At 32.3% G+C, this 18203-nt stretch overlaps 1 protein-coding gene and 1 long non-coding RNA gene across 3 annotated transcripts; both read left to right on the top strand.

Moving 5' to 3' along the window:
- The first annotated feature begins 5796 nt into the window (after window positions 1–5796).
- On the top strand, window positions 5797–7658 carry LOC122583881. The gene is made up of 3 exons (XR_006321342.1): window positions 5797–6037; window positions 6243–6298; window positions 7343–7658. It is a non-coding gene; the product is annotated as an uncharacterized LOC122583881 (long non-coding RNA).
- A 3914-nt stretch (window positions 7659–11572) lies between these two features.
- On the top strand, window positions 11573–15032 carry LOC122582506. Of its 2 annotated transcripts, none has more exons than XM_043754911.1 (2): window positions 11573–12541; window positions 14741–15032. In XM_043754911.1, exon 1 carries the CDS (start codon window positions 11772–11774, stop codon window positions 12480–12482), a length of 711 nt encoding a protein of 236 aa, XP_043610846.1. In that variant the 5' UTR covers window positions 11573–11771; the 3' UTR covers window positions 12483–12541; window positions 14741–15032. The 2 variants fall into 2 exon arrangements, with proteins under 2 accessions (XP_043610846.1, XP_043610845.1); XM_043754910.1 differs by lacking the exon at window positions 14741–15032 and adding an exon at window positions 13997–14381.
- Window positions 15033–18203: the final 3171 nt, after the last annotated feature.

Genomic DNA, 18203 nt, shown 5'->3' with positions numbered 1-18203 from the left:
ATTACTTAACAAAATGATAACTTATATAAATAGAAACAATTAAGGACTACATGAATGAGGCCAATACAACCAATAAGTCAATAACGTCATTATATTGCTAGAGAACCTGAAATATAATGACAGCAAATCTGTCATAAATTAAGGGCGCCCCTCACACCTGCGATGTAAATCATTGACGATATATGTTGGTAATTGGGTTGTACGTATAGAGTGTAGATGTTATTACCAAGACCGTCACGAGGACCACATGTGGCTCTTTTACCATGTTATTAACTCTTAAGCGCTGTGACAGATGCAGATCGAATACTATAATTAAGCTTTACAAAATGTTTAGACCACGTACATTTTTCTTCTAGTCCCCAATATATTTTAGAAATATCTGATTTTCCCTAAAAAAATTATATCGAGAATAGGTCATGTAGTTCACGGACACCCTGTTGGGTTTGCATAACTCGTGGCCGGTTTACAACTATAATACCACTTATTTATCTCAATTACACTAAACTTATTGACAACGCATATCAGAATAGCAACATGCGTCCCATTAATAATTTGACGCTAATTCATTTGAAAAAGCCATCATTTAGCTCTGTTATTGTATTATTAAAATTAATTAAGACAGAGTACCATAAAATAAAATTTGTTCCATATTGTCATCATAATTTAATTACTTGAAGGAATGATTTAGCAATTATTTTTTGATTCTTACAAGTCAATGATCAACTTTTTTCTAATATAAGTAGGAATATATTAACAGTTAACTCAATAGATCGTGCACAATATAAAACCCAAAAATATTCCAAACAAGTAATCATAACAGTTTAGATTAGAGAAGTCAACGGTCAAACACAAATATCTGAAGTTAACCCTTGCCACGCATAGACTTGACATAGACATCACATTGGCCAAAAGTAATGGATAAACTCTTTGGCCTTTGTAGGGACATATATATTTTTGTTTTATTGTAAAAAATGAAGTGAAATGAAATGATGTTTTTATACCATACGTTTGATGTTAAGAAAACTTAACCAAAAGAATCACTTTCTTTTATAAGATGTAGCCAAACAAACTTTCAAAAACACTATACCAAACATAGTCTTCATTGGAAACTAATGTTAATGCAAAATAGGTATTTGCTTTTAGACTTTAGAGAAAGCTTTTATAATTGAAGAATAGTTTCATGTATATGGAAATGACTTCAAATTAGAGTTTTGACAATTTATCTCTAGTTAGTACTTGTGAGTAGATAAATTGATGGATGTTGTTGTCAGTTGTCACTTTATAATTTTAGATGCAGCTAAACTTAATACTATAAAAAATCCAAATTGATACTTGAGTGGTTTTTAATCTTCTAAAGTGTTAAGACAATTTAGTGAACGTGTTTTTTCTTGAATAGTTTAGAAACCACCTATCAAGATGACCGAGTAATGAGTCATATGATTCCATCTTTCTTTTTTTTTCTTGTTTTGTTTTTCCTTACATTTGAGCATTCCAAAATCAATGTTTTATAAACATATTCTATAAACACATAATCATTTCAACCATTTTAACTACAATAACATACGAACTATATATCCATATTTATGCGGGTAGCTGAATAGAATTTGGTGTTAAAATTACAGTTTGTTTAAAAGCCATAATATATAAATCACATTTGTTATATTAAAAATCTAATGATAAATTGATTATTCAATTCTCTTACTTCTAACTCTGAAATAGTATTACAATAATAAATTTTAATCTACAAATTTGTTTTCTATTTCAATATCAACCCTTTTGATAACACTCAATATTTTACTTAAGTAACAATGACATCGAAAGAAAAAAAAAATTTATATAGCTTAAAAAAAATACTATGAAAAATTTAAATAATTATACGGGTTTTGATTTTTAGTTTCTATTCCGCCTAAATAATTAAGTAAAATAAAAATTTTCCATATACTATAATTATGTTAAAATCATTATATCTTGAAATAAGTTTGAAATTGTTTTGTTTTGTCTATTTTTTGAATGATGTCATAAAAACATTAAGATAATATATTAACATGTTATGGAAAATTTTTTTAAAAGAAAATGACATCATCACAATCTTTTTTTTATTAATATAAGAGAAGAGATATCCATTAACATAACTTAAACTTGATAGGTAGCTTTTTATTACTAGAATATATATTTTAATTAGTCGAGCCACATTACATAAAATAAAAAGTAGATAATTGGCATTGACGTTAGATATATGTGTGCAACTGACATTGAATTACTTGGTACATAGTTTGATACATTTGAGGGGTGCTTGGTTTGATATATTTGGGGTGAGAAATAGATAAGATAATCAGATGCTTGGTTAAGAAAAAAAGTGTGTAATTAATACTAGAAATAGGTAATGACCCATTATACAATAATTTGAGAGGAATAACTATTAACACCCCACTCATTCTCTCGCATCCCATTATTATTATTATTATTATTATTATTATTATTATTATTATTATTATTATATAATATGTTTTATAATGATAATATTCCTTATCCATTACTTTTCACTTGCCCTTACTCTTTCCCCTTTTTAAACCAAACACCCCCTAAATGACATTTAATAATAAATACAAGTAATTTTTTACTAGATTATATTTTGTATTTGTATGTATTAGTAGCTTGTTACATTGAATTACATTGATGAGTATTGGATAATCAAGATAAATTGATCGATATTGGGCACTAGTTGAGAAATGAAATGCTATAGATACCCCCATTTTCTAAAGGCACCCCCTATTACTCTTATTATCAGTCAAAGTTTTTAATTCATTTCATTTTTTAATACAATTAAACATTAACATTTAATAACTCAAAATAATTGTAATTAATTCTTTTGCATTAAATGAGAATGGGTTTATATATTCTTACACTATTTTTTTGTAATTAATTGTTTTATTATTGTTAGGTTTTTAAATTTAAATATTACGTCGTATATATTTACACATCCATTATTATTATTATTATTATTATTATTATTATTATTATTATTATTATTATTATTACTATTACTATTATTACTATGAAATATATTTACTTTTTGCTAATAAAATAATGTCCATCGCTTACTTTTTGCTAATTTTTATTTAAACGCTAAGTTTAATTTATATTCTTTTGAAATTGTTGTTAAACGTTTGTTGTTAAATTTGTTTTTAAGACATCAGTTTATATTTACATTTTATAACTATTATTTGTTAAACTTTTAAATTTTTTATTATGCTTTTTTTTAAAGACTTCATTTACTTTATTGTTAAACGTTTGTTGTTAAATTTGTTTTTAAGACATCAGTTTATATTTACATTTTATAACTATTATTTGTTAAATGTTTAAATTTTTTATTACGCTTTTTTTTAAAGACTTCATCTATTTTTATATTTTATTAGAGTGTTCATTTTGTTAGCTCATCCGGAACTTATTATTGAAAAAGAGTTTTTCTTGATATATAAATGATTAGATCTATTTTTAATGTCATTATATTAGTTATTGGTTTTAAAATATATCTTCATTAGTTATGTTATTTTTGGACTTCTATACAATACATAAATTTTTTTTGTCAATAATATTTAACAAAAATGTATAAAGATAAAAATAAATAAATTTTATTAAAAATATATTGTAATTAGTAAAAAAAATAAAGCATTTAATGTATGGGTAGAAAAAAAAAATAAAGATAATAAATGACATGATTAAATAAATAAATTAAAAAAACATTTAATGACATAATTAAGTAATGATTATATAGGTGTACTTTTAGCATATATGGGGTACCTTTAGATACTCTCGTTGAGAATTCTACGTGAATTGGCACATAATTCAAGTAGATTTGTATTTTTACCACAATTTTATAAAAGAAATGTGAAACAAGATGAGGCTTCTATCGGTTTAATTTTAAGAATATTTTTTCTATCAAATGTATGTGTGCTTTTAGGAACGTTTTTACGTTTTATTTTACTTTTTAATGTATTAATATTTATATTTAATGTACATATTTGTAATTTTTCGTAATGTGCCAGTATGTTTAAAAAATATACTATTTGTTTATATATTTTAATATAAAGCTTTTAAAGTTAACGAGAATGGTACCCGCGCATTGCGACGGTGGTGGAGGTGGTGCCGGTGGTGGTGATGTGATAGCAGCTATGGTGACGGCGGTGATGGTGACGGTGGTGGTGGGGAGAGCGGCGGCGGTGGTGGCGGCAGAGATTGGTGGTGGTGGCGGTGCGGAGGCAACGAGTAGTGTATATTATTGATATAATTTGGTTTTGATGAAATATTGAAACTTAAAATGTTAAACAAAGATTTTTTGCTTCATAATATAATATAGATTTTATAATGGGGGAAGGGAATATGAGGCTGTTAGGCATCTAAGTTGGGTGAAAAACCTCTCACATACATTTTTTTAACCATAAAAATCATGGGGGGCTTCAAAATATTATAATATTGGTATGTGAAGAGTTTTTCACCCAAGTTAGATGCATAACATGTTGGAAATAATTATGATTCGTATTGTAAATATAATGAAAATATGATAATAATAATGTGTACCTGACGATCTAGAGGACTTTGTAAAAGCAATAATGTTTGCCATTGATGTCGGGTTCCCAAAACAAGATGATTGTTATTAGATGGGTATGAGTGTGGAGAGAAAACACACATAAAGATGGAGGAAGATTAGGGTTAGAAATTGTTGTAAATGACTCTCTATTTATAGAGAGAGCATTTACATCTTTAGCCCCTGGTGTTTAGTATGTGCAATATAAGTCCCCGTAGTTTCAATCATCTAATGGGAAACCCTATAATATGTCTATAAGAATAAATACGCCCATCGTATATTTACTAGACATAGGGATTTCAGTTATCGTCAATTATCATATCACGAATGATAAACGATCCGTGACGGTCACATTTAACGTGATTCCAACATAACAACCCCATATTCACTTTTCTCTTTTATAATATAGTATACATATAAAAGTTTCGACTAATGTAATGTGGTTATTGAGTTAAGATAGATTATGATGTGGCATTGACATATTAGGTTTAGTATACTGGGTTTGAGGCAAAATTTGTTCAATATGTTGATTTAGTATAGATGTTGACTGGTTGTTGAAGTGATCAATACACTTGATGATCTTGATTTTGCTATTGGAGATGCCTAAGGGTACAAAATGTATGCCTTGATACACTATCAATGTCATGCCTTAATACACTATCAATGTCTGCAAAAATACTAAACGTCATCGCAAGATCACCACTGTATTTTTGACATTCAAATTGTGCTTAATGTTGTCAATGGTATTAAATGATATATGCAGGATCAATAGACTATAAAAATGGTCCATTTATGATCTAACTATTTAGAAAAGGTCTACACTCCTTAAAAAAAAAGACTTGGTCTATGTATGTAATCATCTATTACTCATATTTAAAGCACGCTTAGGTTGATCTGACCAAAGAAACTGAAAAATGTCAAGGTTGGAGGACCTTTTTTTTTTATTTTTTACTATTTAGGTGGAACATGAAAGTAGTCTCTCTACTTAGGTAGAGGTAAGGTGTACCTACATCTTAACCTCCCTCATACACTGTCGAGATATTGAGGCTCAAAACCCGGAGAAGGCGGCACTGAGCAGTTTTTTTCTTATAAATAATAATTAAAATATAGGGGTTGTTATCTTAATAATGAAACCTGAGGGACAAAAAGTAAACATTGTAGAAATATAAGGAATGAGATGGAGATGAAACCCTAACCTCTCCTCACTCTCAACAGCAGATCCTCATGGAATATCACCACAGGCCACCCTAAAAATCCCCAAAGAACGCTATAACCACCGCCGCCATCATCGATGATCAACAAACCATCCACCATCTCCGTACCCCTGGTTATCCTTCATCTCTGGCATTCAAATCCAATTTTCAGCCTTATTTTGAGACAGATCCGACCACTTTTCACCCTTTTTGAGCGGTTGACCATTGCTGACCGCGAGATGGCTAATCCAAACATCAGGTATAATCTAGACCTTGTAAAAGGAAATGCTGACCTTAGTGAATTTTGTAGGATTGTTAAGGCAGTTAGAACAGTTAGGCGGATTAGGGGTAGAGATGGCATGATGCTTGAAGATATCGATATGTTTTTGATAATCATAACTTGGATGTTTTTAATAATCATTATATGTTTTTAATAATCATAACTTGGATGTTTTTGACCCAAGGATAACAGAAGATGCACCGTATTTCGCGCGCCTAGTACTTTGCTTCGCTCGTGTAGGTATGTTTCTTACATTAAGTAAACTGTAATACTAAATATTTGTCTTGTTAGCGTTCAATTCAGATCATTTGGTTATTGTGATACTACCCATTAGTATGCTTTAGATAGTGATTGTTTGTTGGGTAGGATCGGTACATACATGTGTATAGCTGTCTATCATGAGGGTATCAGTAATGAACAACTGACTTACTTGGAGTGTCTATTTGCATTTGTATGAAAGCTTGTGGAGTTAATATGTAATGTAAAGATTTGCTTGATAATGGCCAAGAGGGTTTACTAGAATTAATTGCTTTAACTTAATAGAAGCAAGTTTCGAGTCCTTTACAAGTACGTTGGATGAGGTGCATAATTAACAAAAAAGTTTCACACATTTTGCCATACTTATGACAGTTTTAGTTTGTATACCCTGTTGTAGCCTATTATCGAGCTTGTTAAAATTTGTTAGAATAATCTTATATTTTGGTGCATTTATTTTTTGGGTTTCTCTTGTTAGTCCATTTTGGCAAAGCAGTGGAGGCTTTGGCCTATGAATTGTTTTGAATGCTAATGGACTTATACAAAGTTCCAGTCTTTTACTGTTCTGGACTTCCAAATAATGTGGAAGTACCAAGTCATTCGGGCTGAAACACTCACTTGTATCATGTACTAACATTATATGCTGATTAAGATTCTTATTTATTTATAAGATACTACATAGAACAGTTTTATTAAGTAGACCATTAATCTATCACAGCAAAGCAGTTGAACCATTAGGCGATAAACAATTTTGATTTATAGTAGTTTGATGGTTCATTCATTCGGGCTGAAACTGTCGATATACAATCTTATTATGTTATGTTTACTCCTTATTTTTCGCCCTCGTAGCCTCGTAATCATTATTTACATTGCTTGATATAAATTCTAATTTATTATCTTTCACTGTTTTCTTCCTCATCAACTACCTCGGTATCTTTTATGTTATCTTGTTTTCATTCTGTATCTTGGTTTACGATATTTGGTTATCGTAATGTGCTCTGATTTTGCACGCGATGGTTAATGTTTCAGACAAATGAGGTGAAGTTGGTGTTTTCAGCTGAAAGAAGTTGATAAGACGTCAGGTGGAAGATAATGAAATTGTATCTATCTAGAGTGGATGGAGTTTCTATCGGTATGAGCAGTGAGGAGTCGTGATCTCAGGTCTAGTTGGGCACTATCATTGGTAGTACATGAATTATTAGTATTATTATCAGTCTATTTTTATCTTAGTTGAATTAGCCATTGTAAATTTAATTGTGGTTCTTGACAAATACCTTGCTTATCTAGTTATGTAACTTTGCATTTTGTGACAAAATTCTGAAGCATGACAAGTTATTTTCCATTATAATTAATCCAAAGAGAGTATAGGCATTGGTGAGTTTAGCATGGCAACAATAACTTTTGTCAGTGGAACTAGGATAACATAATAGACCTCCCGCCTCCGCATGATCAAGCAGATTTGAAAAGTTCATTTTGAGTTGTGGTGATTTACTGTATGATGAGTCATGTGTTATGTATAATGAAGTCTGTTCTACACTAAGTAGTTTTTTAATGCCTCATTCCATGTCATGAGACAACCGTGTATTAGTTGATAATGTAGTTTTGTTTGGTTAAACATGATAAGCAAGTTGCATTTTTCATTTCTTTGGTTATCTGTAGTTTTTCCAAATTTGATTATTTGTAATCCTCGAAGGCTGATGTGGAAGACTGTATAGTATGATAGATCTGTTTATCCTTTGGGTGTCATTAGAATTTGAACATGGAGAGCATGGTGTTTACTCTTTGGTATGCAAAGAGCTATAGTCTTCTGGAAATGGAGACACTTCGGTTATAGCTAATCTCATATCATGAACAAAAAGATCTGCCTGAACCAAAGTAGATAAACTTGAAGCATCTAAGCCACATTTAGAAGTTAAAACCCTAAACGAAGAAACAACCAAACATAAATGCTCGTCATATTTGATATTGCTGAAAAGAACTTAGTAATTGTCCTCTTGGATAAGCAACAACCCTGGTTTGACGGGATGTAGAACAGTCTCACAAATTTCACACTCCTAATCTAATAGGAAATCCATGGACTGCGAATTGTTGAGTCTCCTCCGAGATCCAGTTTTCACTTTCATGTATTTGGTTTGCTAGGCTTCATTATCCTAACAGCTATATATGCATGTAAATATAGGCGAAAAATTGGGGGACTCGGATGAATTGGGTAATGATTCAAATTGGGTTAAGCTCACTGACTAGTCGATACATTTGTTGTTCTTTTTAATGTAACTACATGTCATATGAAATAAACAAACTTTGTTTGAGTTTCTACACTTTGCCATCCGACCATTACAGGTTGAGGTTGGATTGAAAATTTTAAGCTTTATATTTATTCATAGAGCTTTTTATATTTGCCTATTTGGATATGCATTGTGAAATTATTTATGTGATTTTAAATAATCAAATTAGCTTCAAGAAAATGGGATGGTTAGAAACAGTCTTTGAGAGCTAATAAATATTTAGACCAAAACATAGTGTAAAAAGTGAAGCTGATATACAACCCAAACCCATACATAGTCAGATTCTTAGATATACGATGTGTCTATACGAACATTAAAATCTGGTTGTTTGGGTCATCAGGTTCGATACAGAAACTGTGAAAAGGAGAAAGATTTCTGGATTTGCAATGTACATCTTTACTTTCACACAATTACGATTTGTGTGGCAGTTGCCTGGTGGTTGTATCCGAACATGGAGATAGTTGTATCTATATATGAGTATCTACTTAGCAGGCCCCACAACCGACCATATGTGGAACCTAGCAAGTGCAAGATTGAAAAGTTTGATTGACTGAATGTTCAACTTAATTGAGGAAGTCAGGACCCATAATGTCACCATTTTATGCTTTCACAATCGGCTTTCTCTTTGTACCTGTCAAACATACCAAAGACCTAAGAGCTCTCTTGGGGTCACCCACGAACTAGTAAATTTTGTACATGATTGGTCAAAACTACCTACTATAGCTGGTTACACTCTATTAAGCTGACTTGACAGCTTAGCTGGTCATGACGTCACAACTTACCAGTAAACTGTACTTTTCCTTTTGTACATGGTTGCCCAATAAACTTTTTATAATGATGTGTATCACCCACAAGCTTGTAAATATTGTACACAGTTGACCAAAAACACCTGTTATAACCGGTAGAAGTGGTGAAAATGTTTTTCTTATTATTAACATTAACAATATGGATATTTAGTTTGTCTTATACTTGTGACATAGTTCGAAAAAAATCAACAGTTTTCACCAAATACAGATGTGGTCTCATCTTTATTAACTCAACAACCACATGATGAAAAACACAAACGTGGTTGGCTGTTTCATCATGCCGTTTGTTTCCATCACTGAATAAAACAACCAACCACGTCTGTTTCTTCTGTTAGTTTTTTGATTTAAAAAAACACGAGACCCTGTCTATATTTGGTGAATAAGGTTAGTTTATTATGATCCATGTCATCAGTATAATATACACCTAATATCCATATTATTAATTCAAATAATAATAAGTTTTGGTCAATCATGTATAATAACACCTAGTATCTATATTATTAATTTAACGATACTTTTGGTCAACCATATACAAAATTACAAGTTTGTGGGTGATACACATTAATACAAAAAGTAAATTGGTCAACCATGAAAAAAAAAGGTAATGGAGGGAACCCAGCTCTGGTACCACAATTGGATACCCATCGACTCACCTCGTATGAGCCATATGATGCCGGTACAATACCTCCATCCTAATTCCCACATGATCTGAGCACCCCAAAGGATTAACCCGCGTATTTAAACTTCACATGTGGGTCTAGGCTTCATTGGTAACGAGTACCTTAAATGAATTATTTTTTGTGCCAAGTGGGGATCGAACCTCAGACCTTAAGGTCATCAAGTATTTACCTTACCATTAGGCTAACCATGTACAAAAGAAAAAAGTCATTTAACATGTAAGTTGTCACATCATGACCAGCTAAGTTGTCACGTCAGCTCAATAAAGTGTAACCGACTATAGCCAGTCGTTTTGGTGAACCATGTACAAAATTTACAAGTTTGTGGGTGATACATATCAATATTCTAGTTTATTGGGCAACCATGTACAAAAGGGAAAGTACATTGGTCTTCTAGTGATTAATCCATAATATTTTAAATCTTTGGATAAAATTGTTTAGGGTCTTTTGGCATGTTCAACATGACAACATGTTTCCGTTTTAGCTGCCATTCTACCAAGGTGGTTTTGTTTATATTCTCGCAACAACACAAACATTTATGTTGTAGTTCACCAAATAGGTTTATTCCATTTAGTTTATTTGTTGTACATGATGAAAATTGTTTGTATATTCATCATGCATAGACAAAGGTATTTGTATTACAAGTGTTTAGAAGCTTTCATGAAAATTTAGGAGATAATAAGATATTATAGAAATGAGATTGAGAATTTAAGAAAATGATTAAGAGTTTGATTCCACAAAACCAATTCTTTAAAAGTTTTAAAGGTTTAAAATAATATAATCGATTAACATGTTTGAAAATCTTAAATTCAAGGGGGTGGGGGGTGGGGCTGTTTAGGTGGTGGTAGAGAAAAAGAAGGGAAGGGATGGGGGGTATTTGTGTGTTTGAAATCTTGATTTCATGTGGTTTCGAATATGTACCTTTTGAACGTGTGAGCATACGTATTATCACTTCTGTTTTGCAAGAGTGTGCATATTCCAACTTTCAACATAGTGTCCACCTAACTAAGTTGTAACTGCTAGGGTTTAACCATTAAAATCTAACATTCGTTAAATAAGTGGGGGATTATTTTGGAAATGTTGATTTTAAGTATAGGAAAGATTGTTCAAGAAAGACACACTGTTTGATTTAGATGACCAGTAAAAATTTTAAAGTATTAGATAAGGAAAGTGATATTAGTACCACAACATTTGATTAATTACACTACAATCATGCATTGTTCACTTGTACAGTCAGCATTAAATGATGTACATTGTGATAAATGAATCAAAAATCATGATACTAATATCACCACTCATTGAATAAGTATTGGCTTGTTTGGCTACTATGACATAGTAGGATAATAACAAACACTCCATGAAAATTTAAAAGAAAGGTAGTATAAAAAAAGGGCTGTTATCTTAATAATGAAACTTGAGGGAAAAAAAGTAAACATTGTAGATATATAAACAATGAAATGGAGATGAAACCCTAATCCCTCCTCTCAGATTCTCATCAGTTCCCTTTCATCCTTTTATCTCCAAATGGAGCTATCACCAACGTCGACCACCGTCCTCCACCACTACCATACAAATCTTTAACCACGGCCGCAATTATCCTGATATTCTCCATTTCCGGCAACAAAATTCGATTTTCGAACCTATTTGAGACAGATCCGACCAGTTTTCACCCTTTTTGAGACGTTGACTAATGTTGACCCCCGTTGACCGCGAGATGGATCATCCGAACATCAGGTATAATCTGGACCTTCTAGAAGGAAATGCAGACCTTAGTGAGTTTGCTAGGATTATTAAGTCAGTTAGAAAAGTTAGGCGGACTAGGGTTAGAGATGGCATGATGCTTGAAGATATCGATATCGTAAACGTAGACTTATTCTCTCAGGACAGAACTATTCAATTGAAAACGGCCGTAGTAGATTTCGACTTAACCGGATACATTAAAATCGACTCCGAAAACATTTTGTGGGAATTAAGATCAGATGGTGACTTTCAATCCCTCGCCGGATCAAAAGCCTTAGGAATTTCGTTGAAATCTGTGAATGACGGTGACGGTGCATCTAACAGAGACATTGGATTTATGGCCATGAATAACGCGTTTAATACGCTATGGACTAGTCACCCTAACGAAAATCGTGATGACATAGAATCCGCCCTACAAACCATAAGATTGATGTTGTTTGAAACTGCTAAGTTTCGCTGGTCGTTTTTTGAGGTTTATAGGAATATAGAGCGCAAAGTGTTGTTGAGGGTACCTGCATGGATGATGATTTTAGCGAATAATTGGGATATTATTTCTGTGGTGGCAAGATCCCAGTTACCGATGCATAAGTTTTTCCCACAAGATCTGGATCCTGCAGTATGTACCATAGTCGTAACTTTGATGTTTTCGACCCTAGGATAACTCCAGGGGCAGTGTATTTCGCCCCCGTGGACGCGTGGTGCTTTGCATCCATCATATAGGTATATTTCCTTATATTAAAATTTAAATAGACTGTAATACCAGTTATTTCTGTATGTTATGAATATCTTAGGAACTACCCATTATTTTGCCATACTTTAGCTTGATGACTGAATTTTTTGTTTGTAATCCATCTTGTTAAGGCTGTTAACAATCTGGTCTTAGCTCATAGCGGGAGTTTATCTTTGTGTTGCGGAGTTGAAGGTGGTGTTTGCTTATTTTTATTAGGTTGTTATGTGTGTCTCTCCATATCTGCAAGAGCTTACCGTCAATAAGCAAACTTCTAAATACAATGCGAAAAAGATGTATTTTAAATTAACTAGTATAATTTGTTAGTAATTGCACTACCGTAGTAGTAGTCTTTTCAGCAAATTTATTGCTCTGAATATTTATGTTTGCTTATTGTTTCTAATAGCATGCATCTTATAGAAAAAGGAGATTTCAAAGCTTTATATTAGTCTATACTGGACATTACTATGCTACGGTACATACTCTGACTAGTTTGATTTTTTATTATTTTTTATTTTTTTTTGCTTTCTATTATAAAAGGATTACCCTCTTTTGATGGCGATTCACTGATAGGTAGTACACACTTGTGTTTAGTTTCCGATGCTCAGGGTAGTAATAATGAACAACTGACTTACTTGGAGTGTCTATTTGCATTTGTATGAAAGATTGTAAAGTTAACATATAACATTAAGATTTGCTTTAACTCAAAAGAAGCAAGTTCCCAAGTCCTTTACAAATACTTTGGATGAAGTCCATAGAACTTTAATACACATTCTGTCATACTCGCCACGATTTTAGTTTGTATACCTTGTTTTTTGCCACTAAATGAGCTTGTTAAAATTGGTTAGAATAATCTTATATATTTTGGTGCACTTATTTTTTGAGTTTCTCTTGTAGTCCATCTTGGCAAAGCAGTGGAGGCCTTGGCCTATGAATTGTTTTGAATGCTAATGGACTTACACAAAGTTTCAGTCTTTTACTGTTCTGGACTTCTAAATAATGTGGAAGTACCAAGTCATTCGGGCTGAAACACTATACTTACACCTGTACCGTGTACTAACATAATAACATTATATGCTGATCAAGATTGATACTACAAAAAACAGTTTTATTAAGTAGACCGTTAGTCCATCTCGGCAAAACAGTTGAACCATTAGGCGATGTACAGTGTTGAATTATAGTAGTTCCATGGGTCAATTCATTAGGGCTGAAACTGTCGATACACAATGTAACCATGATATGTTTTCTCATTGTTTTTCGTATCTTCTCCTACTCATTATTTATATTGCTTGATATTAATCCTGATTTATTATCTTTTCACCATTTTCTTCCTGATCAACTACCTCTGTATCTGTTATGTTTTCTTGTTTTTGTTCTGTATTTTGGGTTATGATAATTGGTTATCTTAATGTGCTCTGACTTTGCATGCGATGTCTAAATTGTTTCAGATAGATGAGGTAAAGTTGGTGTTCTCAGTTGTGCTCTCATTTGAGAAGAGTTCCTAAGACGTTAGTTGTAGATAATGAAATTGTATCTATCTAGAGTTCAGGATTGACTAACATAGTGGCTGGAGTTGCTATTGGTATGAGCAGTGAGTAGTCTTGATCTTAGGTGTAGTTGGGCATCATCAGTGGTAGTACATGAACCATTAGTATTATTTTCATTGGACAAGTTTTTTGAACTTAGGTGTCTTTGTCTATTTTTATCTTTGTTGAATTAGCCATTGTAATTGTAATTATGCATTCTTGACAAGGCTAATTATTTAATGCTCTAGTTATCTTTGTTCAATTAGTCATGTTTTATGTCGTTACAACTTTACAAGTTGATAATGAAGTCTGTTGTACATTAAGTAGTTTTTTAATGCCTCATACCATGTCATGGAACAACCGGGTATTAGTAACTAATGTAATTTCTAAATCTTATTTAGCATCATGCTATTACTTTTATTAATGACTTGGTTCTCTTTTTTAATAAGTGCAGGGATTCATCTCTATAAGCGTGATAAAAAAGCTGCATTTTTCATTTGTTTGCTTACCTACTTATCTGTAGTTTTTCCAAATTTGATTTTTTTGTAATCCTGGAAGGCTAATGTCGTAGACTGAATAGTATATAACAGATCTGTTTATGTCTGTTTCCTCTCACTAAATGAAACAAAATATAGATTGGTTATTCTTTGGGTGTTTACATTTTAGGCAAAGAGCTATAGTGCTTCTGGAAATGGAGGCACTTGGTTATGGCTGATCTCATATCACGGACCGAAAGATCTGTCTGAAGCGAAGTAACTAGTAACTTAAAAATTGTCCTCATGGACAAGCAACAACCCTGGTTTGACAGGATGTACATCATTCTCACAAATTTCACACTGCCAATCTAATGGAAAAACGGCTGACTCTTCTCCGAGCTCCTGTTTTGTTATTATATATTGGTTTGCTCATTACCCTAACAGCTATTTATGCATGTATATATAGGTGGCTGTTCCTATCAGAAAAATTATGATTTCAAAAAAATGTGCGGGTCAGGTAAATTGGGTAATGATTCAAGTTGGGTTAAGCCGGCTGACTAGTCAATTCATTTGTTGTTCTTTTTTGTGTGAAGCATGAATAGTTACGTTATAAAATGGGTTACAAACTATTGGTTGCAACACCATAATTAACAACCTTTTATCTTATAAAAATGGAAACAAACCGTTGCTAAATTAATTATCGAACTTTGAGGTTGTAAACAATCGGGTATGCTATGAATGAAACTGTTAAAAAACTATCTGGAAGTGACTACAAAATATATAAATTACATGTCTTAAGATGACATTACATTACTAGTGGTTTTAGGTCCCGGAAAACTGTTAGTATCCATTATTTCTCTACTTCACCCGGGGTTTCTGTATTGAAAGATTGCTTATAGTACTGGCATAAGGGGTTTTTAAGTATATATGTTCACACAACATGTCAAATGAAATGAACAAACTTCATTTTGAGCTTTATATTTATCTATATTTGGATTTGCATTTTAAAAGTGGTTATGTGATCTTAAATAATCAAATTAGCTTTAAGAAAATGGGATGGTTAGAGAGTCTTTGAGAAACTACAGAATAGAAGACCAAAAACATAGTCAGATTTGCCATGTATAACTTTTACTGAGTATTAAATAATGCCGATTTTCGTGGCACTCTCCTAGTGGTTGTATTCGAACATGGAGACAGTTGTATCTATATATGAGCATCTACTGTACTTAGGAGGCTCCACAGCCGACCATATGTGGAACCTAGTAAGGGCAATACTGAAAAGTTCGATTGACTGAAGATGTTCAGCTTGAGGAAGTCTGGACCCATAGTGTCACCATTTCATGCTTTCACAATCTGCTCTCTATGTACCTGTCAAATGTGCCGAAGAGCTAACGGCTCTCATGGGATCGTATGCTTCTTTATTTTAATTCCTTCACTAGTCATTAATGGTGGCAAATAAGCAGGTTGGGTAGTGGGTCAAAACATGTCAAGTTTTAGTACGCCTTCAGATGGGCCAAGTTGGTTTGAGATGCATCGTCAGTTTTGGTATAGTTTTTTGTTAGCAATTACATAATACGTTAATTATGGCTGCATAAAGAATATTACGAGTATTAGTGTATACTGTGTATTACAATGTTAATCTAAATCTTTGTATACAGCGGTTTAGGGGTCTAAACGCAGTAGACATAGATTTCTGGCTCTTCCCAACCCCATTTGGCCTGCCCAACATGTTCTTATCTTAGCTATTTTTTGATTATGTGACATGTTTGAGATAAAACATAATCCAAGTCAACCCATTTAGTATATGGGTCGAAGATGCCTCTGTGGCTCTGTTGCATTGAACACTTTGGTTAGGCATCAGTGTCTTCATATGCTGTTTCATATCAAATGTTTTGGTAATTGATAAATATATTTCCCTGGCCGACAATGTTCCTTTCAACAACTGTAAGCAGGGGTGAAGTTTTATAAAATTTACATCAAATTCAGTCTGAGTATATATAATTGCTAATGAATCAAACAGGTAAGATTTACTAACATAGGTAGTTGAAAACGAGTCAAATGGTTTAAACTTCACTTGCATATACTCATGTAGTTGTATCTGCAACTTCCAAATTTGATTTTCCGTTTTAGAGAATCAGATCATTATTTACTTAACAAATGTTAGAACATCTTTTAGTAAAACCTTCTTCTGTATTGCAGGAAATACCACTGCAGTTGGCTTTCGAAAGCAAGTCAATTTGCAATTCTTACGTATTCGAGTATGTATCTAATAAAATATCATTTTGGGTCTATTAATCATATGGCTTTGGGGTCTTGGGGTTATTCTAAAATTGCCTAATAAGATAAACAATGAATGCCATGAACAAGCTTTTCTTTGACTAATCACACGGGAGTATTGTTTAAGCAAAAGATTATATTCATATTCTTTAACCAAATACAAAATTCTACATAAAACAAGTATAGTAGCCTCTCCTTTTGACCCATAAAGCAACTTTGGCTGGAATCAAAGGATAATATTGTATAACATTATTGGTATTATGAAATTAACATCTCATCACCGACGTTATCAGTTCTATAATCCAATATAACAACCATCTTTAAGTGAATATATATATATATATATATAGGGGTAGGTTATTTTGAGAACCATAAAAAAAAAAAGAACGTGAGAACCAATCCTGGCCATTATTTTTGATCTTGATGATATTTAATTTTCCCTCTCCTCATTTTCACCCAATTCATTCAAATGGTTTTATCTCACAAACCGTACATCGTTAAACGAAAAAAAAAGCATGGGTAGTCTTAAAATTTCGTGCTCTTTCATTAGAGATGCGACTTGATATACTTTTGACAAACTTTTAAATTTCGATTTTTTTTTTAATTTTTTTTTAGCGATAATCCTACACATGTGTAGGATGTGTAGGATGTATATCCTACACATGTGTAGGACGTCCTACACATGTGCAGGACATGTGTAGGGTATACATCATACACATCCTACACATGTGTAGGTTATACATCCTACACATGTGTAGGTATGTCCTACACATGTGCAGGTAAAAAAAAAATTCGAAAAAAGAAAAAAAATTCGAAATTTAAAAGTTTGTCAAAATTATATCAAGTCGCATCTCTAATGAAAGAAGACGAAATTTTAAGACTACCCATGGTTTTTTTTTCGTCTAACGATGCACGGTTTGTGAGATAAAACGTTTTGAAAAATTTGGATGAAAGTGATGAGAGAGAAAAAAGGAGATGAGATGTGTAGCCCAGATTGATTCTCGCGTTCTTTTTTTTTTGATGGTTCTCAAAATAACTATATATATATATATATATATATAGGGGTGAGTTATTTTAAGAACTCACAAATAAAAAAGAACGCGAGAACAAATCTGGACCATTCATTTTCTATCATTTTCTCTCTCTTCAATTAAATAATAAAATTCACCCAAATATTTCAAAATGTTTTATCTCACAAACCGTAAATCGTTAGACGAAACAAAAAGCATGGGTAGTCTTAAAATTTCGTCCTCTTTCATTAGAGATCCAATTCAATATACTTTTGATGACTTTTTAATTTTCGTTTTTTTTGTTGTACTTACACTAACTTACACATGTGTAGATTGAACTTACACATGTGTAGGTTGAATAAAAAA

This window comes from Erigeron canadensis, chromosome 9 (assembly GCF_010389155.1).
Source record: "Erigeron canadensis isolate Cc75 chromosome 9, C_canadensis_v1, whole genome shotgun sequence".
NCBI classification, from domain to species: Eukaryota; Viridiplantae; Streptophyta; class Magnoliopsida; order Asterales; family Asteraceae; genus Erigeron; species Erigeron canadensis.
Note: the sequence above shows the minus strand (reverse complement) of the source record. Positions and strands in the feature narration are given on the sequence as shown.